Genomic DNA, 25,830 nt, shown 5'->3' with positions numbered 1-25,830 from the left:
GGAGATTTTTACAACCAAGTTCTGAAGCTTAGTGATATATCAGCTGTATCAGATTGTAGGTGTTTTTTTGTTTTTTTTGCACCCTTCGCGTTCATATTTCGCCATGTATGTTGCATTTTTGTTGCGTTTCGCTTGATTGTAAAATATGTCGATCGAGAGGGGGTTGTGGTCTTCAATGTTCAGTGTTTTATCGGTCAGAGTTAATATTGTAAATCACATATTCTTTATTTTCATGTACATTCTTGGTGTCTCATTCAGTAAATAAAAATTTAAATTCCATTCTGTTTTTTTAAGGTGGTATGTTATAACATTTTTAGCATTCAATCAGACATTATTGTGAGGTTTTGTATTAGTTAGTCGTGCTGTGAATCTTTGGGCACCACACGATTCGATTCAATTCGGAATCGATTCTCAATTCAAAATCAAGACTTTTTTAATAACATTGGATGCCAGTTCTATGATTAACTGCATTCCTCCATAAAATAGATAACCAGCCTTGATCAATTTCTATATTACATCAAAGAAAACTGGTTTTATTTCACAAAATGTTTTCCAAACACTTCATAAAGTCAAATACAAGTAAGGCAAAAGGAGAAGTATCCAACATTTCTCTTTTCTAAAGTAAATGTGTACAGCAGATATAGATCATCTACAGCAGGGGTGTCAAACTTATTTTCATTGAGGGCCACGTCGCAGTTATGTCTGCCCTCAGAGGGCCACTTGTAAATATATATATATTTTTTTTAAAGTAAGGATTCGGCTCATGATATTGCATTATTGCCTCAGCATTTGATTATTCCCTTTTTTTTTTTACGTTCGCTTAAAAAATACAAAATAGATTTTAGTGTAAAAAAAAAACTCGCTCATTTACCTGAATTTTATCGTTAAGTTGCAGTGTTTTTGTACGGCATATTACTGGAAATGAAATGGAAAAACAGTACCACTCTTTTTTTTACAGGTAAATCTAGAGTCGTTGATTTTATATTGTTACTGCAAACACAAACAGTACCAAAGTTGTTTTTTTTGGTTAAAAACAAAAATTGCAGCTCTGTTGCCAGAATTTTACTGTAAAGTGTATTGTCATTTTTACAGTGCACAATTGTATTTATTTTTTTGTTAAACAGTGCACAATTTGATAACTTGCTTTGAAATCATAAGTCAAGCTGATATTCAAGTACTTCTTTTTTAAAAGATATAACATGTTGTTGCATTATTAGATAATAATACATTTTAAAAGATAGCACCCCCCGCGACCCCAAAAGGGAATAAGCGGTAGGAAATGGATGGATGGATGGATGTATATAAAGATAAGCATGCAGTTCAGTATTTTTTGAATGTCAACATGAAAAAAACACATATTTAGTAAGAAAATATTCTTTATTAAAGTATATTATTACCATTTCGCGGGCCATTTAAAATGATGTGGCGGGCCAGATCTGGCTCCAGGGCCTTGCGTTTGACACATGTGATCTACATCAACAATAGGATTTGTCTGAGTGTCTGAACAGGACAGATTAAAATAAATAAATAAATAAAATAGATTTTTGCCTCTTTTTTTTTAATCGATTAAGAATCGTTAAAATTAAAAACTGCGATTAATCTGAAAATCGAGTTGTTTTGACACCCCTAGTTTTTATATTCCTACAACACAACTTCATACCCACGCTTGAGTAAAACTGCAGTGCCTGGTATTCAGTGGTGTTACTAAACTTTGAGATTCCAAGAATTCCAAGACTATGCCTCTTTAATCCCCATCAGGATTAGCAGGTGAGTTTCTCTCATTGGTTTGTCAGTTGGGAATACAGCTTTGTCTCTAAGTGAACCTTGAAGCACATAATAATGCTTTAGAACACTGGTTCTCAAACAGTTCCTCAGGGAACACTTGGCTCTCTAAGTACCACAATAAAATACAGCACCTAAGTATTCATCAAAAACAAGGCAGATGTTTTATTTAACACATATATTCAAACAGTAACACTGTGTTTGAATATAGGACAATAAAACACTGTACTTTCATCAAGTGATTATTTTTTTTGGCTCCTCTTAAAAAAAAAGTTATTTTTATCTTGTAATAATCAAAACAACCTGACAATGGAGCAATTTAAAAAATATTTTGGTAAGATTTCTGGAAATAGGACTTATATTTAAACTTTACAAACTTAAAATTAGCAATTAAAACATATTATTATTAGCTATACTTACGAGTATTGTGAAGTTGTGTGTCCTTTAACATACTTGTGATGCTCAGAAGTTGCATTTTAGGTTCTTATGTTTCACGGAAAAATTACTATTGAGGGGATTGCGACTTGTATTAAGTTTATTTTTAGGACAATAAAACACTGTACTTTCATCAAGTGATTTTTTCTTTTGGCGTACCACTAGATGGAGCCCGCGTAACGCTGTTTTAAAATATATCATATTCATGTATTAATATTATTCATCAGAATCAAATCTACTTATTGGATTAATTTTAAATATAATTATGATAAAATCCCTAATTTTCAGATTGCCAGATAGTACACTTTACGTTGAAACTCTGTTCTCAGTGCTAAAATGCACAACAAAATTGCTCCTCTGAAAAAAAGTTATTTTTGTCTTGTAATGAGCAAAACAACCTGACAACGGAGCAAATAAAAAAAATTGTCTTGGTAAGATTTCTGGAAATAAGACTTTATATTTAGGCTTTACAAACTTCAAATTAGCAATTAAAACGTATTGTTAGCTATACTAACTAGTATTGTGAAGCTGTGTGTCCTTCAACACGCTTGTGATGCTCAAATGTAGCATTTTAACCTCTTACGTCTCACGGAAAAATGACTATTGAGGGGATTGTGACTTGTATTACGTTTATTATGGGCCTGCTGCAATGCAAGCAGGCCCATATTAGTATTGCTCATACTTAAACTTTTATTACAGTTACGCACGTTTCTGTTACGCTTAATATGTGACGCACCGACCAACGAACCCCCACATATGTTATACCGTCGGAAAGGTCTTGTTCGCGCAGAAGGGGGTACTTTAAGGTGGGAACATTTTGTGTTACCATAACGACGCTATTCACGAATAAACCAAAAAAATGGCCCGTTGAATGGGTACGCACCTTTTATAACGGCGGATATTTCCAGCAGAACGTTTCAAACTGCGAGATTACCTCCTCTTGTCACGCGAACATCAGCATGCAAACTTTTTGAGCTAGTTTTGCACGTCTACACCAGAGCCATGTAACTTGGTATGTGACATTTGTTAACTGTTAGCGTGCAAACGATAGCATGCTGGCAAGCTAATTTTACACTTTTCTCTATTTTCGCAGCAATACACCTTTGAGTCATGTAACTTGGTGTATGAAACATGCTAACTGTTATCATGCTAACGTTTGCACACATGCTAAATGTTAGCATTTTAATGTAAGCATGCTAAAGTTTTAGGCTAGCTGTGTAGCTCATTTTGTACAGTTACACCTAAAACTCTCGGATTCGGACACTCGGCAGCATCTTAAAAGCACGGCGGCTTCCGACGACCCCCGGCCAGAGGTTCAGGGCACAGATAGCAGGCCCATCAAAATTTCCGTGGGAATTTTCTAGTTTATTTACTTACAGACATAATTTTATATTACATTATGGTTTATTTTGTTAAAATTAGAGTCTGTTCTGCAAAAAAGGAAATAGCTTATGGATAGGGACCCACAGTTAAAATATACATCATCATATAATATACAAAATACAGTACAATATAGGGTTGTATGGTATACCAGTACTGGTACAGTATCGCGGTACTAATGAATAAAAAACGGTACTATACTCTGTTTGAAAAGTACCGGTTCTCAGGCATAACGGTGCGTCGTCACGTCATGACATTGCGGGTTTTGCGAGCAAAGGAGCATTTTCAGCAACGCACAATCACAGAGTATTTACAAGCAGCCACAGTGTGTAGACAGAAAAGGGAGAACAGACGCATTTTGGTCTAAAAACTAAAGATAAAGGTGAAGCTATAACACTGAAATGCCCTCAGGAAGAGTTGCTTTAAGACATGGCTAGCTAGCTAGCGGCGAACGTCCATTCGCAGTCGGCAGTGTTTTAGCTACTTCTAAATCACTAATCCTTGCCTCCATGGCGACAAATAAAGTAAGTTTCTTACAAGTATCATCCCTGCTGGACAAGGAATAACTAAACGTGCTTCACTACACACCATAGGAGGATACAATAGCTAACCTCTAACAGCAAGCTGGCACCCTGGCACCCAAATGCCATGGGTGGATCTACACCTGGCATCCACTTTAATGATACCAAGTACAATAGCGCATCTAGTCGATACTACTATGATTACATGGATATTTTTTATCGTCACAAAATCTTTTTTCCTTTTTTTTAAATGTATATTATGTTTATAAAGTCAGGAAATATGTCCCTGGACACATGAGGACTTTGAATATGACCAATGTATGATCCTGTAACTACTTGGTATCGGATTGACACCTAAATTTGTGGCATCATTCAAAACTAATGTAAAGTATCCAAACAACAGAAGAATAAGTGATTATTACATTTTAACAGAAGTGTAGACAAAACATGCAAAAGAGAAAGTAACCAGATATTAACAGTAAATTAACAAGTAAATTAATAATAAATTTTTACAGCTTGTCCCTCATAATTTTGACAAAATAATGGAATATAAATGACACAATATGTTACTGCATACGTCAGCAGACTAATTAGGAGCCTTTGTTTGCTTACTTACTAATAACAGAAAAGTTGTCTTGTATGTTGACTATTTTATTTAAGGACAAACTTGCAATAATAAACATGTGTTTAATGTACCCTAAGAGTTTTTGTTCAAATAGAGCCAATATGCCTTTTTTTATGGTTCCCCATATTTAGAAAAGTACCGAAAAGTATCGAAATACATTTTTTGTACCAGTACTGGTCCTAAAATATTGGTACCAGGACAACACTAGTACAATATGATTCATTTCAAAATCTACCCACTAAATACCCTTTTACAACTTCATACCAACCTACCAACAAGACATTTATAAAAAAGGAAGCTTTTAATCCACCAAAATCAGTCTTAATATCTTATTGTTCAAATGGGATTAAAAAGTTGCAACTTGAAGATTTGCGGGAATCATAGCGTACATACCAAGACCAAAAATATGTGAAATTCCTTAGCCAGGAGGTGTGTGCTAAATGTACAAAGCATAACGTTTCAGCACATTTTACTAAAAAAATCTATCAGTCTCATTCCAGATTTCTTCAGCTATTTGGACTAGAAATGAGAGAAATAGAATTTTCCAGTGAGTCTTTATCTCTTAGCAGTTCACGTGGTACACACCCGCCTCTCTGTATTGATCTGTATCCTAATTGAATCAATCAGTTGTTGAATTACACCTCGCCACACAACCGCGTGATATCAGATGGTCGCGACATGTATCGTCCCTGGTGAAATGGAATACAACATTGACGATACGCGAGGAGTTTGAAGAGCTATTCCCCGCCCCCACTCATGTGCATGCTCTTAACCGGCGACCCGAGGCCGAGCGTTAAGAGACGGCACTGTCCTTCATTAAGATGGCCGACCCAAAAAGACATTGGCTTCTGGCAGGCATTGGGCGTCTTACCAGCTGGATTTGTTCTCCTTCAAACACCTCCACGATGGCGTAGGTCTTGTTCATCTCCTTCATCCTCCGCCCCCCGGCACGGTTCGGGGGCCTTCTTCCACCTCGGCAGCGCGGACCCAGCGGTTCTTCTCGGTCCTCCTCTCTCCGCCACCAAACAAGAGTGAACTTTCCCCCGACTGGACTTTCAGCCTGTTTTTCCCTTTGCACAAATTGCCCTCATCCCCCTTCCCTCCTCCCTCTCTCCTCCACCTCCTTCTTTCCAAACATCTTGTAAACAAGTTGAACTCTTAACTGCTGGTCGTTTAATTGTTCCTTTCTACAATCTTTTCTTGGCGTGTTATTGTTAGCGCGTATAGAACCGCGTTTATTATTGAAGTCAATAAACGCACTTGTGTTCCACATCATAGCTTCAATCACATTTCAACCAAATTCTTTACCAAAACCAGAAGTCGTCGATACACATTCTGAATCACAGGTGTCAAACTCAAGGCCGGAGGGCCACATTCGGCCTGCCGAACATCACCCAAATGAGGGTTGTTCCGATATTTTGATACTTTTCAAAATAAAGGGTAACATAACAAAATGTCATTATTGGTTTTATTGAAATAGAAAATCTTATGATACATGAAATATATGTTTCTTATTGCAATTAAAGAATAATGTATGCATGAAATAAGATGTTGAGCATACTAGACAACTTGTCTTTTAGTAGTAAGTAAACAAACAAAGGCTCCTAATTTGACATATTGGGTCATTTATATTCTATTATTTCTGTCAAAATTATTAATCTACTCAGTGTTGGTGCTAGGAGTTTTCAAAATGGGGTCCCTGGGACCCCATCAAGTCATAAAAATGGGGTCCCACAGTAAATTTATGGGGTCCCACTTTTTTGTAACTGTTTTGAAAACAACTGATACATGTATGCATTATCCTGTTATATGGGTTATAATTGTATAGCGCTTTTCTACCTTCCAGGTACTCAAAGCGCTTTGACACTATTTCCACATTCCCCCATTCACACACACATGGCGGGAGCTGCCATGCAAGGCCCTAACCATGACCCATCAGGAGCAAGGCTGAAGTGTCTTGCTCAAGGACACAACGGACGCGACTAGGGTGGTAGAAGCTGGGGATCGAACCAGCAACCGCACGGCTACTCTACCAACCGCATTCTATATTGTGTTTTGGAAAAAGGTTGTCATAAACGTTATTTAATTCATTAAAAAATAATACAAAAGAAAACCAATTTTTATGCATATGTAAATTTATTCAGTTATAAACATTCATTCACTTTCTTCATGGATCTAAACTTTACCGCCGCCGGTATTTTTTTCTATATTTTTATTTAATAAGTTGTAGGTGTATTTATTTCAGTATAAAAGTGTAAAAAGTGTTTTGCTTCAGTCATGAAATGATGATAATGGTGTGCCAGGGCATACATGCATATGACAAATTTAATTGATTATTCTCACCTGTATGTAGATCATCAGTCCTTTAAAAAGCGCCACATCTACACTTTCATGGCAAATAATGCCAACAAACTTAGAATTTGGCAAGTTAGTGTCAATGTCATTTAATACAGTGGCACTCAATGCCTCTAGCATTTCATCTCTGGCTTGGTGATGGCCATAAGCTGTGTGTTCCCCTTTAAGAATTTGTATACTCTAGCCTTTAAATAGACCCCCCTTTTTAGACCAGTTGATCTGCCGTGTCTTTTCTTTTCTCCTCTGCTCCCCTCTTCCTTGTGGAGGGGCACAGGTCCGGTGGCCATGGATGAAGTGCTGGCTGTCCACAGTCGGGACCCGGGGTGGACCGCTCGCCTGTGTATCGGCTGGGAACATCTCTGCGCTGCTGACCCATCTCCGCTCGGGATGGTGTCCTGCTGGCCCCACTATGGACTGGACTCTTACTATTATGTTGGATCCACTATGGACTGGACTCTCACAATATTATGTCAGACCCACTCGACATCCATTGCATTCTGTCTCCCCTAGAGGGGGGGGGGGGGGGGGGGGGGGGGGGGGGGGTTACCCACATATGCGGTCCTCTCCAAGGTTTCTCATAGTCATTCACATCGGCGTCCCACTGGGGTGAGTTTTTCCTTGCCCTTATGTGGGCTTTGTACCGAGGATGTCGTTGTGGCTTGTGCAGCCCTTTGAGACACTTGTGATTTAGGGCTATATAAATAAACATTGATTGATTGATTGATTGATGAAGACTGGCGGTATGTGGGGTGAGTGACGTGATGTGTGTAAGTGAGTGGGCAAGTTAGGTGAGGGAGCGCTAGCATGTTCAGGAGTGTTAATAGCATGGTGGATGTCTGCTTGGCTTTGTGGAAAACATAAATAAATAGTTGTAACAAATTGACGGCCTCGTCATTCCACCTCGACCACGGTCTGGGAGCCGACAAGCAGGAGGTAACATGATGTTTCTTGGTGCCTGGTGAGGCTGGATCTTTGAAATCAGTGTACTCGGTCGTAAAGGTGTTCTTTTTATTAGCCAGTTTACATGGCGTGCAAAACATCTTTTCATTGTCATAAGTGAGTCATTTGCTTCGCTTCTTGGGTTTATTGCTCACCATGACCAAAACAATAACACGCGGGAGTCCTAATACCGGAAATGCAGTATTTGTGATCGATTTGCAAATAAAAATGTAAGAAATTGTACCAGAAAGTGCATTACTTTGAAGTCGACCAATAAATAATAATTAATAATTTGACCAGGCAAATATAAACAAAACAAAACACAGGCGGAAAGCGATAATCGATAAAAAAACAAGCAAACCGGACAGTAAAAAAAAAATTTAAAAATATGCGTCAATGGGGCGTGCGGACTTCCGGAAATTTGCATCCTTTCTGATTTCAATGCGTAAAAAACACAAAAACTGCGTTAACACCAACACTGCTACTTGTTTATTTACTGTTAATATCTGCTTACTTTCTGTTTTAACATGTTCTATCTACACTTCTGCTAAAATGTAATGATCACTTATTCTTCTGTTGTTTGATACTTTACATTAGTTTGGCTGATACTACAAATTTTGATATCAGTCCAATACCAAGTCAAAATTAAAGTTCTCCTGTGTCCAGGGACGTCTTTCATGACTTTATAAACAATAAAAAAGACGAAAGATTTTGTGATAATAAAAAATATCAATGTAATTATTGTAGTGTCTACTATGTACGGCTCTTGTACTTGGTATCGTTACAGTCGATGTCTGTGTAGATCCACCCATGGCATTTGTTTACATTCAGGAGCGCTAGCATGCTGTTACTGGTTAGCTGCTGTATCCTCCTACGGTGTGTAGTGAAGCATGTTTAGCTATTCCTTGTCCTGCAGGGATGATACTTGTAAGAAACTTACTTTATTCATCGCCATGGAGGCGAGGATTAGTGATTTAGAAGTAGCTAAAATACAATAGACTGCGGATGGACATTAGCCGCTAGCTAGCTAACGGCTAACAAGAGCAGGAGCTAAGAATTTCTTGTAGAGCTGGGCTTTGGTGTGTATAGCTTCAACTTTATCGCTAGATTTTAAGCCAAAATGCGTCCAATCTCCTTTTTGTATCTCCACACTGTTTCTGCTTATAAGTACTCCGTGCATGTGCGTTGACTAATATGTGCGTCTTCTTGTATTACCAGCAACGTCACGACGTGAAGGCGACTTGCCGTCATGTCCATAAAAATAAAAAATACCGGGATTTTTCAGAAGCAGTATAGTACCGTTTTTAATTAATTAGTACCGGGGTACTTTATCAATATCAGTACATTGTACAACCCTAACCCAAATAGGTTTGATGAAACAATTAAAAACAAGGGTCGGTTGCTCATGTTTGCAGTACTCCCGCCACCCTGCAGGGGGCAACAGCAAGGCATATGTGCCACAATAAAGCAGCAGTGGGGTGAGTAGAAGAAGACAACTCATTCAACCCTGAAAAAATAACTAAATAAGTTGCAAAAATCAGACTTTCAACAACGACTGAACAAGTATGAATGTTCTGCCCCGAGTCATTGTTTCAGCGGCGGACACAGTGTTCTAGCGTTCAGCAACGGTAGGAATCCACGTGTAAGCTTTATCACAAAACTTTGTAAGTGGTTATTGTGCATAAAGACATTTAGTTTGTGTTGTTTTGAAATTGCTGACTTTGTGATGTATTTTGTGTCGGATTACTGCCAGTAACAGACAGCGTTCAGAAACAATTAACGTTTACTAAATATTTTGTACCTGTATATATATGTGGCTTATAATCTGGTGTGGTTAATGTGTATAAAAATATTTATTTCTTCTAAAATTTGGTGGGTGCTGCTTAAACGCCGGTGCGCTCCATAGCCCGTAAAATATGGTAAGCGTGTTTTATTCGATTATTTGATTAATCGAAAAAAGTACAGTGGTACCTCAACTTACGATCTCAATTGTTTCTATGACCGAGCTCGTATCTCAAATCAGCCCAGTCTTTTCAAATCAATTTAATCAGTACAATTTTAACATGCATTTTGAAAAGAAAAAAACAATACCGTTTAAAAACAATAAAATATACTACAAACGACTACAGTAGTTTTATGAAGTAACGTAATAATAACGTAGAGCATTTTCCTTGAGAAGCGGACTAATGCAGTGTCTCCTTCCGGCTGCTTCTCTGTCGTGTAACATTAGGAACGGTTATTGTTGCGTATGTTGCACAGGGACGTCTTTGAGTGATGGACCGGAGAGGTCAGAGTTGACAGCAAGCGGTATTATGTCTGTGTAAGACCCAGTCAGCAAGTCCAGTTTGTAGAGTCAGGGGACAGAACGGACTGAAACACGTTAAGGCAAATCATTAGCAGCTTCTCCATATTTTCATGGATAAATGTCCGCGGTTTGGATGTTGTTGGATTCTGCTTCAGAGACGTGCAAATTGATTGAAGGTTGAGTTTCTCCGCCGGGTCACCTAAACGGTTGGTCTTCTTTTTGATGGTTTAGTTTTCTTATTCGATAGGTGCTCGCCTTGGCACTAACTTTCTCAGTTCCGCTGGTTCGAGAGCAGAATTGTGTCGATATCTAGCTGGGGACAATTACGACTTTAACCACGTAACTCGGATGTATGCTCGCAACTTGACGGGACGGCGTGGCGCAGTGGAAGAATGGCCGTGCGCGACCAGAGGGTCCCTGGTTCAATCCCCACCTCGTCATGTCCGTTGTGTCCTGAGCAAGACACTTCACCCTTGCTCCTGATGGGTGCTGGTTAGCGCCTTGCATGGCAGCTCCCTCCATCAGTGTGTGAATGTGTGTGTGAATGGGTAAATGTGGAAGTAGTGTCAAAGCGCTTTGAGTACCGAAGGTAGAAAAGCGCTATACAAGTACAACCCATTTATCATTTATTTATTTAACTTAAAGCATAATAAAACGTAAAGAGAGCACTCGTATTTAAAAACACTCGTATGTTGGGGTACTCGTAAACTGAGGTACCACTGTAACCGGCAGATTACTCAAATACTCGACAGCTGCCGACCCAACTGTAAAAGTACATTTGCTATTCATCGCCAGTAGGTCTGAGAATAAAAATAACAACAAATACTAAAATATCTGCTTGAATTATGTATGAATCGGTAATAGTAATTACTATTGGTTTTGTGTTTCCTACTAATGTGACAAATAAATTACATTACTGACTTTTTCTGTTCAAATAAAAAACATCTGATTGACTTAAGATTTTCAAGCAAGTTATCCATAAAATTGTACTTTGTAAAAATGACAAATTACTTTACAGTAAAAGAGCTGCTCAGTCGCCAGAATTTTACCGATAAAAAAAACATGGTACTGTTTTTACATTTACAGTAATACAACACAACAACCACCAGCATTGATTTTTACAATAAATAAAAAATGGCCGCTCAGTCGCCGGATTTTTAACGTAAAAAAACAGTGATACCGGTTTTCTTTTTACAGAAATGTGCTGTAAAAACAGTAAATTCTACAATAAAATTGTGGCGACTGAGCTGCCAGACTAGAGATTTTTGTTTTTTATGTAGAACATAGGAAAACAATATAGTGATCAAACGCACAGGCAATTGTGTAATAACATCATGAGCTGAAATCTCATCCACTTATATTCATGTATTACTCATTAATACAATCTGAGGGCAGTCATAACTGTGATGCGGCCCTAGATGAAAACGAGTTTGACACCCCTTAACTAAATGATTGTAACAATAAATATTATTAAAACAATATTACAAACAAACAAGACATGGAATCAATATATATATACTGTATATACATACATACATACATACCAGTGACGTGCGGTCACTAGAGGCAGGTGAGGCCCCGCCTCACCTGCCATCATGGAAAGAAAAAAAATGTAAAAAGAAAAAAAAAAAATTAAATTGTTATATGTATCCAGTGATTATACTATAAAGTTATTTTCCATTTAACTTCACCAGTTTTAGATTATTTTTATTCAAAATCGCTGAATTTTCACATTTGCCGTTCAAATACTGAGAAGAGACTGTGCGGTGAACAGCAGCCAGTTGAGGCACGTCACTCAATTGTGCCTCACCATGGATTGCGGACTCGGCTAACTGCTGGCCTGCTGTGCAGTGAGACCGTATTGCTATATGAATTATATTATACATTTCCATAGTTTAGTTAGCTGAGGTATATAATGTACAGTGTATTTTGTCAACAACTGTATGTGTGTAACGTATTTCTTGTGCTGAGAAATCATAAAACTGCTGGGAAGACGCACTGTGTGAGGCTCGCGTAATCCCGCCTCCTGGTGCCGGTTAATGCACCTCCGCCACAGACTGCACCCCCCGACGGGAGCGCCACACCAACCAAAGCCCACACCCAAACCCTCCACGTGCAAGACCGAATCCACCCAAAAAAAGTCACTTAACAAGAAGCCAAAAAGTGCAAAAACAACATTGCTCGCGCCGAAGGAGCCGTGAACGACTGCAGGGACACAACATTAGGTACACCTGCAGACTGCAGCACGGATTTCATATTTCATTCATTCACAACTCCTCCAACACGAACACCACTGTTCCCGCACTTATAAGTAAAGGTAAGACCATAATAACGTTTTTTTTGTTAAATGTGCTTTTTTGTGTGCTACAGTTTGTATGTGTAAAGTTAAAGTTAAGTTAAAGTACCAATGATTGTCACACACACACTAGGTGTGGTGAAATTTGTCCTCTGCATTTGACCCATCCCCTTGCTCACCCCCTGGGATGTGAGGGGAGCAGTGGGCAGCAGCGGCGCCGCGCCCAGGAATAATTGTTGGTGATTTAACCCCCAATTCCAACCCTTGATGCTGAGTTCCAAGCAGGGAAGAATGCTGGTATGAGCTTTTAAACATAACCCGTTAACTGCTGCCAATCAAATGGTGAATAAGATACTCTTTAGGGTTCATATGTTTGTAAATCTGACTGTGATGAAGTCAGTGCCTCACCAGTCATGAACCTCACCGCACGTCACTGATACATACATACATATATATATATATATACAGTCGCGATCAAAAGTTTACATACACTTGTAAAGAACATAATGTCATGGCTGTCTTGAGTTTCCAATAATTTCTACAACTTATTTTTTTGTGATAGAGTGATTGGAGCACATACTTGTTGGTCACAAAAACATTCATGAAGTTTGGTTCTTTTATGAATTTATTATGAGTCTACAGAAAATGTGAGCAAATCTGCTGGGTGGCCAAACTTCATGAATGTTTTTGTGACCAACAAGTATGTGCTCCAATCACTCGATCACAAAAAATAAGAGTTGTAGAAAGTATTACAAACTCAAGACAGCCATAACATTATGTTCTTTACAAGTGTATGTTTTGATCGCGACTGTATACACACGCACGCACGCACGCACGCACGCACGCACGCACGCACGCACGCACGCACGCACGCACGCACGCACGCACGCACGCACGCACGCACGCACGCACGCACGCACGCACGCACGCACGCACGCACGCACGCACGCACACACACACACACACACACACACACACACACACACACACACACACACACACACACACACCTAAATATATATACACACATCTAATAGGCAGGAGACAACAAATAAAAGCAAATACACATACATACACAACAGACTACCGTATTTTCGGACTATTAGTCACTACTTTTTTCCTACGCTTTGAATGCTGCGGCTTATAAAACACTTTTACGAGTGTCTCTGTTAGTATTATTTACTTACAATGGCATTCTTTTTTTATTGTTTCAGTTTCGCATAATCCTCAGTAAATCCACCAAAACGTCACCGTGGAGTTTTTGATTCTGTTTACAGTATTTCCTTCCGTTTAGTGCCTTGAACCGGAAGCAAAGGTGCCGTTTTGTCTTCTAGTCGTCAATAGCGTTTCTACTTGTATGGATTCTTCACTCATCATTTACAAGCAACGTTTGTAAGTTTTACAAAATAACTACAACAACTCTGACTAACTGTCACATGTTTGATAGTAGTCTTTTCATGCATATTTGTACGTGCTATTGTAATGTGATCAAGCTAGTGTCATTAGCATTAGCTAATATCCTAACACGTTTACGAGTGTCTGTGTTAGTATTATTAACTTACAATGGCATTCTTTTTGTATTGTTTCAGTTTCACATAATCCTCAATAAATCCACCAAAACGTCACCGTGGAGTGATTGAGTCTGTTTAGATGATTGGAGAGCTAGCTTCCGCAGCTAGTGGGTCCATGACGATGACTTCTGTTTTGTTTAATCAGCCGTTTTACTGCCGTGTTGCAGACACCGCTTGGAAACAATTAAGGTATGTAAATAAACATTTACAGAATATTTATATTTATATCTGCGGCTTATAGTCCGGTGCGGCTAATATATGAAAATGAAAGAAAACAAAATCTAGAATTTGGCGCTCTATAGTTCAGAAAATATGGTAAAAACAGGTCATTTACAGTCACTAACATTTTAAATTACAATATTGGAATGAATGAGGTGAGATTTATTGTTTGTTCATGAGGTCAGAGGTCACTGATATCATGTCTATGTTCTAGTTCAGTGATTCTCAAACTGTGGTATGTACGCCGGCTCCATCTAAATGGTACGCCAAACATTTAAATAATACATTTTTTAAATACAGTGTTTTATTTTTCATTATATTGGAACACAGTGTTACTGTTCGAACTGTGTGTAATGTTACAGTGTCCAAAAATATGAAATATACTTGTTAAATAAAACATCTGCCTTGTTTTTAATGAACACTTGGGCCTACTAGGCTACTGTATTTTAACATTGGTCATTATGGTGGTACTTGGAGAGCCAAGTGAAACAAGTTTGACAACTAATGTTCTAGTTTAGCCCAAAGGTGGGCTTTTTCCATACCAAAAGTCATCAGAACCTTCCCCAAAGTTCTCCACACAGAAGAAACCAAAGAACTTATATTGCAATAGATCAGACCTGGGCAAAATAAGGCCCGCGGGCCATATGCGGCCCATTAAGCTTTTCAATCCGGCCCGCCGGACATTCTACATAATTTTTTTAGACCTTTAACATCAAAACTGTAGCCACCATTATGATGTGTAGTGCTGTTTTTAAATGACTGTAAGTCTTGAAATATAAAAAGTATTTCCATCCATCCATCCATCCATTTTCTACCGCTTGTCCCGTTCGGGGTCGCGGGGGGTGCTGGAGCCTATCTCAGCTGCATTCGTTTCAATGGTTGAAATCTGCGCTTTTGAGTGTCACAACAGCTCAGACGAGGAACAAAGCAGAGTGGGCGGGGTTTGTTTTCAGAGCAGCCAGCCCCAAATGCATGTGTCAGGAACTGATGCGGAAGCAAATCTTTACAACAAATGTCTGCATAAAAGTGATAATATATCATATTGTAGGTGTTTATTACCCTTTGCATTCATATTTTGCTGTTTGTTGCATTTTTGTTGTGTTTTGTTTGATTGTAAAAGATGTCTATCAAGTAGCTGGTCTGAGAAGTAAAATATGTTGTTAATATTCAGTGTTTTATTGTTCATAGTTAATATTGTAAATCCCACTTTCCTTATTTTCACGTACATTTTGGGTGTCTCATTCAGTAAAAAACTGTAAAATTCCATTCCGTTTTTTGGAGGGTGTCTGTCATAACTTTTTTAGAACTCTATCAGACATTGTGACTTTTGGTATTAGTGTTCCTGAAAAAAAGGGACCCAAACACACACACTGTACAGCAGATTTGCACAGCTAAATGTGTACATAAAATGTATACACACATAGACATTGGCCCCCCAGCCACTTTTTTTCTCTCAATGTGGCCCCCGAGTCAAAATATTTGCCCAGCTCTGCAATAGATGATGATGATGCATCGATACATTTAGAAGAAACTAACCGAGTATTTAACTTATTGACTTATTTCAAAATATGAATGTCTCGACTTACCGTGTTGGGCATCTGTATGGGGTCTATGTAGGCCTGGATATCATCGTAACTGGACTGCATGTTGATGATGTCATCAATGACCTCCTCCATCTGAAAAAAACACACATGAAAGCTGGTTTTGTGATCATCATCATGACCTGGAGCTACTTTCATGGCAAAGAGCACAGAGGAACCATTCAATACGTCGAGGACCTCGGGTGAACTCACCTGCAGGAGCATGCTTCACTCCAGAAGATATTTCAAAGGGGACTTCTGCTCCATGGAGACTCACTGCTGGGACTATGTCCGCCCAGTCAGACGGACCAAACCGAGGCAGAGCATTACAAGACGAGAGGTTTCGGTCAAAGTCTGTCAGGTTCAAAGGGCTTTGGCACGGCGCCGTCTCTCTGTCACTTGTTAAGTCGTAATTGCCGCTACAAGGCCATAATGAAGCGTTTAAACCTCAATGAAAGCCATTCTCAGTTAGTCAACAACTGCATTTAGGCAACTACTGTGCGCACGACAAAAGTGTCTTTTATGGGGCCAGTGTGAAGTTAATGGGGATAATATTCAAACCTCATAATGTTATATATGTGCGCAGTAAGGTCATATTTCACGGATATTTTGGTTCAATGTGGTTACTATAAAACAGTGTTTCTCAACCATAGGCTTCCCAAACATTTAATAACGTCAAATACAAATAAGGCAACAACAGAAGTATCCAACACTTCTCTTTTCTAAAGTATATCTGTACAGCAGATATAGATCATCTACATCCTATGTGTCAAAGTCAAGGCCCGCGAGCCGGATCTTTATCTATGGCCCCCGGAATGATATTTGATTAGTGTTAGAACCGGCCCGCAGGCCAGTTTTGTACTGTCACTGTTTTGCACGCACCAATACTCCATCAGTGTTGGCGCTAGGCATTTTCAAAATGGGGTCCCAGGGACCCCATCAAGTCATAAAAATGTGGTCCAACAGTAAAATTTTGGGGTCCCCCTTTGTGGTAAGCGTTTTGAAAACAAATGATAAATGTATGCATTATCCTGTCACATTCTATATTGTGTTTTGGAAAAAGGTTGTCATAAACGTTACTTAATTATATAAAAAAAATAATAATACAAAAAAAAAAAATGTTATGCATATGTACATTTATTCAGTTACATTTCATTTACTTTCTTCTTTCCTTCGTGGATCTAAACCTTACCGTTGCCGATATTTTTTTCTATACTTTTATTGTAATATTTTCAAAATGTGTTTGTTCTATTTTTAGCCAAAGTAAGACAAAGAAAACAATCTGAAGTTGTCTTTATTTTTTAGTTTCAGTTTAGTTAGCCCCTAAGCTAAAATTTGTTTGACACCCCTGGTATTGGCGGTACTCGATTGTAATACACTTTTTCACCACTTGTGGCAGTAATGGCAACAAACAGAAGAAGTCTGAGGCTAAATTATGACTAAAGAGATGAAGCTGTATTTTCATTTGCACTTTAATAGTTATTGAGTTTATTCAAGAAACATATACTATATAATAAATAATGTTAATAAACATATTAACATTATTTATTATTAATTTAAGTGGAATGTATTTATTTTAGCACTTTGTACATCAGTCCCTTCTTGTGCAGTGTATTTAAAAAAGGGTGTTTAAAAAATGTTATTTTAGAATGAATCGTGATTCTTATTTGAACGATTCTTAATCGATTTAAAAAATTAAAAAATTAAAAAATCGATTCCTTTTTTTTTTTTTTCCAATCTGTTCAGTCCAGCCACTCATACAAATCATATTGTTGATGTAGATGATCTATATCTGCTGTACAGATTTACTTTAAAAAGTAAATACTTCTGTTGTTGTCTTATTTGTATTTGACTTTATTAAATGTTTGGGTAGAATTTTATTCAGCAAAACCAGTTTTCGTTTAAGTAATGTAAAAATGTATCACAGCTTGTTTATATATGTTATGGAAGAATGTAGTTAATTATAGAACTGGCATCAATGTTATTAAAAAAGTATTGATTTTGAATCGAGAATCGTTCTGATTTGAGAATCCATTCTGAATCAAATCGTGTGGTACCCAAAGATTCCCAGCCCTATGATTTAATGAGTATTTATTTTTGTAATCAGCCTGACCTAAGCCTTGATAATAATCTTCGTGATTAACACATGCGTTCATAATGACAAGGTTTATCCTGTTAAACTGTAAGTAAGTTAGATATAACTATTGAATACGATTAAAATCAAAAGTAAGATTACTAATAATATTTGAGTGTGATCCGGGCCCCCCTGTAGTGGAAGAGGTGGGCCCTGAGGTCAAAAAGGTTAGGAACTGTCCTGAAATGAAATGTAAAAACGTCCCACCTCTTTCTCGTGGCTTGAGCCAATGTTGAGCATGGCCATGGGGCTGTTGGGGGCGCTGTTGCCGCTCATGAGCTGCTCCGGTCGCCTGTGTGGAGACTGGAGGGGAGGGGGCAGGGAGGCAGAGACCCCCGTGGGCCCCATGGCTGCAGGAGGAGAGGGCGGCATGGGGCCGGCTACGGCGTGAACCATCTAATAAAAAAAAGTGAATGGATAACGGTGAAATAACGATGATATCATTGATGAACTGCTTGATGATGATGATGAGAACATACCTGTTTGGTAGCAAAGGTGGTAGAGAGGTACTCTTTCACCTGCTGCCGCCGAGACTGACGGATGTGGTAGTCAGTGGGATTCTCAAGGTGGGTCTGTACCTGCGTTACAAAGGAAAACACAGTATCCCTCATGTTACTGATACATCTTATTTAGGGAGTTCTGAATATCATTTAGAACAGGGGTGTCAAAGTCTTTTTATTCCAGGGTCCGCATGGAGGAAAATCTATTCCCTGGTAAAATCATGGCATGATAACTTAAAAATAACGAAAACTTCAAAAATAGTTTTCTTTGGCCAAAAATAGAACAAGCACATTCTGAAAATGTACATGTTTTACAAATAATCCCCTTGCAAACCACTTCAAGTTAGTTGAAAATTCTGAGGAAAAAATTGGTGCGGTTTCAAAAACACCATAAACTTAGACTTTGTCTCAGTGTTTTTACAACTTCCTGTTCATCATTCTCATATTGGCAGTTCATTAAAGACGTGTTTGGAAAAGCAACCGAGTGTTTCCTGAAACCGCTTTGTTGCTGCCACAACACGTTAATTTATCATCCTTCAAATGTAACAATTATAATATAATCAAAACAATTAACAAAATGACACCATGAAAGCCGTATTAAAGGAAACATAAGTACAAACTTAACCAATGTGAACATGGTAGAATCAATCATAAAATAAAATAGAACAAACACAACAAATGTAGAAACACACATTTTTACAATGGAGTTCAGGGTGCACATCATGCCGTCAACAAACTGCGAGTGCTGGACAGAAACCAAACCACAGAGATGATTGTCATGTTGACTTTGCATCTTACCGTTTTGTTATTTTATCTGTTGAGTGGATAATTTACAATAAAAAAAAGTTATTGTGCGTTGCTACAGCGTTAGTCTGTCACCAGCCGTAATCAACGCTGATTGGAGTAGAGGCAGCCAATCCAGAGGGCGCTTAAAGTCAGCTGACACGTCATCTTTAAACAGTGTCATGTGTGACGTGGGTTACACTGGAATTGCTATTGTGACACCCTATGGACACATTTAGAACAGCGGTTTCTTTCATTAAAAAATTGCAGCTCATGTTACACTTAACAAACTCATCTTGCGGGCCGTGGGCCGGATTCAACCTGTTTGTGGGCCTAATACCGTCCCCGGGCCGTACGTTTGACACCCCTGATTTAGAATAAAGTCATGGTTATGGAGTAAAAACGTGCTTGAGTGTACCAAGTGCAATCCTAATGTAAGTAATGGTTCACATTTCTTTGTGCAAAATAAAGTTTCTTACAACTTAAAGCTGCATCATTCTGAGAAGAAACATAATTGTTACTTTTAGACTGTCAATCTCGTCTCAAGGTGCCACCCAGTAGAACAATATGCAATAATTTACTTTGAAAACATTTGTCTTCATGCAGTCACACTCAGAACTTTTGTCTCCATCAGGGATTCTCAAACGTGTATCATTAGTGGTATGCGGGCTCCATTTAGTGGTACACAAAAAAATCAGTGTTTTCTTATCCTATATTTAAACACAGTGTTACCGTTCAAACTGTGTCTAATGTTACAGTGGCCAAAAATATTAAATATACTTGTTAAATAAAACCTTGTTTTTAATGAATACGTAGGCCTACTACCTGGAGAGCCATTTTTTTTCTGAGGGAGTAATTGGTGAAAAAAGTTTGAAAACCACTGGTCTACATCATGCTGTTAAACTGAAGAAATAACCGATAAAAACTACATAGTGTTTATAATGTAATGTAACTTATAATACATAATAATAATGCAAGTAACCATTTAAAAATATGTATTTCTCAGTACTGTAATTGTTTAGCATCGTACTGTAATTGGAAGGTAAATTACTTTGTTATAATAAATAAATAAAATGGGAAAGAAAAATATAAAATGGACTAATTTCTGTAAGCAAAAATTTATCATAAATAAAAATAATCTTAAAGCGAATTATTTTCCCGGTTGGAAAAACGAGGTCGGACGTTGTCTTTTTGTTTATTGCCATCACGTGATCACGGCATTCTCGCTCATTCGTCTGTGTTGATGGGCTCATATTGCCCATTAGAATTTGAAGCTGAAACATTACCACAACATAATCATATTTTTTTCCTCCTAACTTTTGCTTTATTATTGTTTATTATGGTTAGTTTGTATGTTGAGCACCTAGCAATGCTGCTAATGCTAATAGTATTACAATAAAACTACATCAAAAACTTCTAAAACTTATTACTCATCCTCTTTGTATTCAGGCTCAAAAGTCTAAGGTCCTGGATCATAATTTTCCCAAAGTAATCGTTGTTGGCTCTCACAAAGGTTGCTTGATTAAAACATTGTTGTTGATGGGGAAGGGATCTGTGGTTCCTCCTCTACGTCACGGATCACGTGACTGGCTTCCTCATTATCTCTCAAAATGTCTCGGGAATCTCCGTGAGATTGATACTATTTTGATCATATCTATTTATCTGCAAACTTTGGAAGTCTTTAGGTGTCATAAATCAGATATATATGATAGTAGCGTCATTTCTAGGTATTGTTTTCTGCATGTAAAACTGTAAATATTGCCTATAAAATGAGTTTTGTGTTAATATTTTCCAGACCAGACCAGTGACTCTCCTCTTAATTATTTTTTTTATAATAATACATTCTTGATTACTTTATACTTCTATCTTAGAGGTAATAATATGCGTGTTTTTATCCAGCTTGAGATGGCTCCTCATTCAACATCTGAGACTTCTATCCTCACATTTGTTATGAATAAAATGGACAACATTTTGAAGAAAGTCTTCAGATCTAGGAACGTCGACGTCCAAATACCTAGCAATGCATAGTGTGCACAAACGCACCTTTGAAAGGCACACAAAAGCATCTTTGGAATCATTGGAGTGGTATCAGTGACCATCTGACACAGCTTATCTACATCACTGCTGCGTGTTCCATCTCCAAACATGTTCAACCACTCCTACCCACCATGCACGCCCTCTTCCACCACATTTCTTTACCTTCCCTCAAACATGTCCTTCATGCGGCCTCCTGAGAGACTCAAAGACAATGACAGCTGACGTATTAGCCACCTCCACTGCAGTTTGGTAGCCAGAGCGGCCCTTTGCTAAATTGGGGCCCCTTGCAGAAATCTTTTTGGAGCCCCAATCCCCACTTAAAACAGTTTTTCACACTTTTTTGTGCAAAACTATTTTCACACTATTTAACTCCAACTAAAATGTAATTTGATGCATTTGTTTGAAACAAAATATTGGGAATAACAAAAGAACATTTTTAAAATACACTACAAGTTAAAAAATATCGCTTAATTCCTGAAATCGCATTTTATAGAAATCCTTGGATTTTTCGCTGCTGTTGGTTCGGCTGCGCTCCTTTGTCGTCGTTAAAGCTAAGCGCTATCTTTCTTTTTTGTGTGCGTCTACAAAACCCAAAACCAGTGAAGTTAATGCGTTGTGTAATTCGTAAATAAAAACAGAATACAATGATTTGCAAATCCTTTTCAACTTATATTCAATTGAATAGACTGCAAAGACAAGATACTTAATGTTGCAACTGAGAAACTTTATTTTTTGGGGCAAATAATCATTAACTTAGAATTTAATGGCAGCAACACATTTCAAAAAAGTCGGCACAGGGGCATTTTTACCACTGTGTTACATGGCCTTTCCTTTTAACAACACTCAGTTAATGTTAAGGAACAGTCAACAGGTGTAAGATCATACTTATGCAGAGTGATACATGACATTTAATGGAGTCCTTATTGATATGTTCTAGTCTGAAAGGGAAACAAATGACCAACAGACCCCTCCTAGCAAATATCTGTGTAAACTCTCCTGTGAGGATTCAACTGACCTTAAGGATCTCCACTGGGACCTGCATGCTTTGGTAGTTCTGGGGGGTACTAATGGCCGCACTGGGGGCAGCTGGTGCAGCCATGCGATGCTGCATGTATTGTAAGGCTGCATGTTGCTGCTGTTGCCGCTCGCGCTGCTCCTCCTGCTGCAGCTGGTCTCGCATCAGCTGCGGAAACAAATGCGCACAATTAGCATGCATGCATGAAATGATGGAAAATAATGAAAAATATTACTGTATTTACTGACTGTATTCATCAAGGTGTGACATAGGGCTGGGCCGATAAAATTATATCAATATATATTGCGATACATACTTAATTGATATATATATACAGCATGCATATGTGTATATATATATATATATATATATATATATATATATATATATATATATATATATATACATACATATATATATATATATATATATATATATATATATACAGCATGTATATGTATATATACATATATATACACACATATATACATATATATATATATATATATATATATATATATATATATATATATATATATATATATATACATAACATAGTTTCATTGTACTTGTGCAATGACAATAAGGTCCTATCCTATACTATCCTATAAATTAGGGCCGTACAAAATAACATGTTAACTCATAATTATCCACAAAAAATTATCGAATGAAACATGTACACACTTGGATTAATCATGCAAATGTATTTAATAACAAATGTGCTACTTCAAATCAATAATTTCTTCTCATAATATTTCAATAATAATTACTGTGAAACATGAATTAATTTCCATACTTAAATAAGAATAACAGACCAAATTAATTGTTACACTGGCCATGTAAAACTGCAAATAATTGTTCTGCTTAGGTTTCTGTTAGTTTACATTTTCAGTGCACTATTTTGATACACTTTATTAAGCATTTCTTACATATTCTTTATTTTTGCACCTTTATTTTAAGAGCGTATTGCTACGTGTTTATTGTGATTTTAGAATGTTGTTTACATTGTTGTTTTCCATGCTTGTGTTGACATTACTTTCTGCCTTGGTATCTGAGGGGATTATAATCAGGGATTACATTTGAAATAAAACTGTTAACATTTAATATATTTTTGTCCTGGTCCATTTGATGAAAAATATCAACAATTATCGATATTGACCGATATAAAGAATGTATACTGAGATACAGTTTTCAGCCATATTAGGGACGGCGTGGCGCAGTGGTAGAGTGGCCGTGCGCAACCCGAGGGTCCCTGGTTCAATCCCCACCTAGTACCAACCTCGTCATGTCCGTTGTGTCCTGAGCAAGACACTTCACCCTTGCTCCTGATGGGTGCTGGTTAGCGCCTTGCATGGCAGCTCCCTCCATCAGTGTGTGAATGTGTGTGTGAATGGGTAAATGTGGAAGTAGTGTCAAAGCGCTTTGAGTACCTTGAAGGTAGAAAAGCGCTATACAAGTACAACCCATTTATCATTATTTATTTATTTATATTGCTCGGCCCTAGGATTCGACGGTAGTAAACGCTTAAATAGTGGCAGCTGACTGTCGTGTGTCCCTTACCTGCATCCGCAGACCAATGCGTGAGGCCATTGCTGGGGGGCGAGGGGGCAGGGGAGGGCGAGACGAAGTCAGTGCACCGCAGTCCAGTCCGAGAGGTAGTGTAAGCTGTGGTGGATCCAAAGTTAAAAAAAGGTATTTTTTAGTGACGGGTAAGAATAGAGTGAAGGGACAAAATGTATGCATCATGTAAAAAAATAAACAAAAAAACACATTGAATCTGAGTTTTTGTAGCAATTCCAAGATTACCAAAATAAAATAAAAAAAATAAAATAAAAACTGGCAGGTGGTTGTAATTACCAACGATTAGACCAAGCATTAAAGTTCTAATCGGTACAGTATCGAGTTGACCCTATACCAGGGGTCGGCAACCCAAAATGTCAAAGAGCCATATTGGACCATAAATACAAAACAAAATCTGACTGGACCCGCAAAAAATTAAAAGTATTATATAACTAAGTGTTATATAGAAGACAACATATGACATAAGTGTCTATATTAGCTATATTAGCCTCCTATCAAAATGACTTTAAAAGTCTTATATAAGTGTTATAATAAAGGCAACACATGATGTAAGTGTCTATATTAGCCTACTATCAAAATGACTTTAAAAGTCTTATAATGAAGACAACACATGATGTAAGAGTCCATATTAGCTATATTAGCCCACTATCAAAATGACTTTAAAAGTCTTATATAAGTGTTATAATGAAGACAACACATGATGTGTCTATTTTAGCTGTTAGCCTACTATTAAAATTACTTTAAAAGTTTTGTATAAGTGTTATAATGAAGGCAACACATGATGTGCTTATTTTAGCTATATTAGCCTACTATCAAAATGACTTTAAGTCTTATATAATTGTTATAATGAAGACAACACATGATGTAAGTGTCTATATTATCTGTATTAGCCTACTATCAAACTTACTTTAAAAGTGTTATATAAGTGTTATAATGAAGGCAACACATGATGTGTTTATATTAGCTATATTAGCCTACCATTAAAAATGACTTTAAAAGTATCATGTAAGTGTTATAATGAGGACAACACATGATGCAAGTGTTTGCATTAGCCTACTATCAAAATGACTTTAAAAGTCTTATATAAGTGTTATAATGAAGACAATACATGATGTAAGTGTCTATATTAGCCTACTAATCTTCGTTGACAGAAATGTTGAAATGTAATATTTATTCTACACATTTGTACAACATTGGAAAACATTAGTTCGACTTCTCAGAGGGTGAGATAACTCCTGGAAATGACTGTCTTAGAATGGCCAAAGGTATAGATGTGTGTGTCCAAGTTTAAGGAAATGGCAGGCTGTCTTCTTCTAATGGATTTATTACAATCTTTGCAAGCTGGGTAACGTTTGCTGTGGTCTGGAACAACATGGCACACTAACAACTATCAGACATGCAGCCAATATTACATACAGATAATGTGTCATGAGACATGCAAATATAAATTAAATACACAGAGGACATAAGTAAAGGAAATTAAATGAGCTCAAATATACCTACAAACGAGGCATAATGATGCAATACGTACATACAGCTAGCCTAAATAGCATGTTAGCATCGATTAGCTTGCAGTTATGAACTTACCAAATATGCCTGATTAGCATTCCACACAAGTCAATAACATCAACAAAGCTCACCTTTGTGCATTCACGCACAGCATAAAACGTTTGGTGGACAAAATGAGACAAAGAAGGAGTGGCATAAAACACGTCTTTTTGTGGCAGCGTCTTAGCGATGATTTTCGATGTCATCTAAGATGGTGTTAGTAC

General features: G+C 37.6%; 1 protein-coding gene across 2 annotated transcripts in view; it reads right to left on the bottom strand.

Annotated features, from left to right (window-relative positions):
• tfeb (transcription factor EB) overlaps positions 1 to 25,830 on the bottom strand; it is a 136,893-nt gene that overhangs the window by 24,821 nt on the left and 86,242 nt on the right. For both annotated transcript variants that reach the window (XM_061984856.2, XM_061984858.1), the window contains 5 exons: positions 24,038 to 24,142; positions 22,478 to 22,645; positions 18,622 to 18,720; positions 18,350 to 18,538; positions 16,015 to 16,104 (listed from right to left, as the gene is read on the bottom strand). In XM_061984856.2, the coding sequence (XP_061840840.1) occupies positions 16,015 to 16,104; positions 18,350 to 18,538; positions 18,622 to 18,720; positions 22,478 to 22,645; positions 24,038 to 24,067 (576 nt within the window). In that variant the 5' untranslated portion in view covers positions 24,068 to 24,142. The remainder of the gene's footprint in view (positions 1 to 16,014; positions 16,105 to 18,349; positions 18,539 to 18,621; positions 18,721 to 22,477; positions 22,646 to 24,037; positions 24,143 to 25,830) is intronic.

The sequence above is a fragment of the Nerophis lumbriciformis genome, linkage group LG23 (genome assembly GCF_033978685.3).
Source record: "Nerophis lumbriciformis linkage group LG23, RoL_Nlum_v2.1, whole genome shotgun sequence".
Lineage (NCBI taxonomy): Eukaryota > Metazoa > Chordata > Actinopteri > Syngnathiformes > Syngnathidae > Nerophis > Nerophis lumbriciformis.
This window is presented reverse-complemented; position numbering and strand designations above follow the sequence as displayed.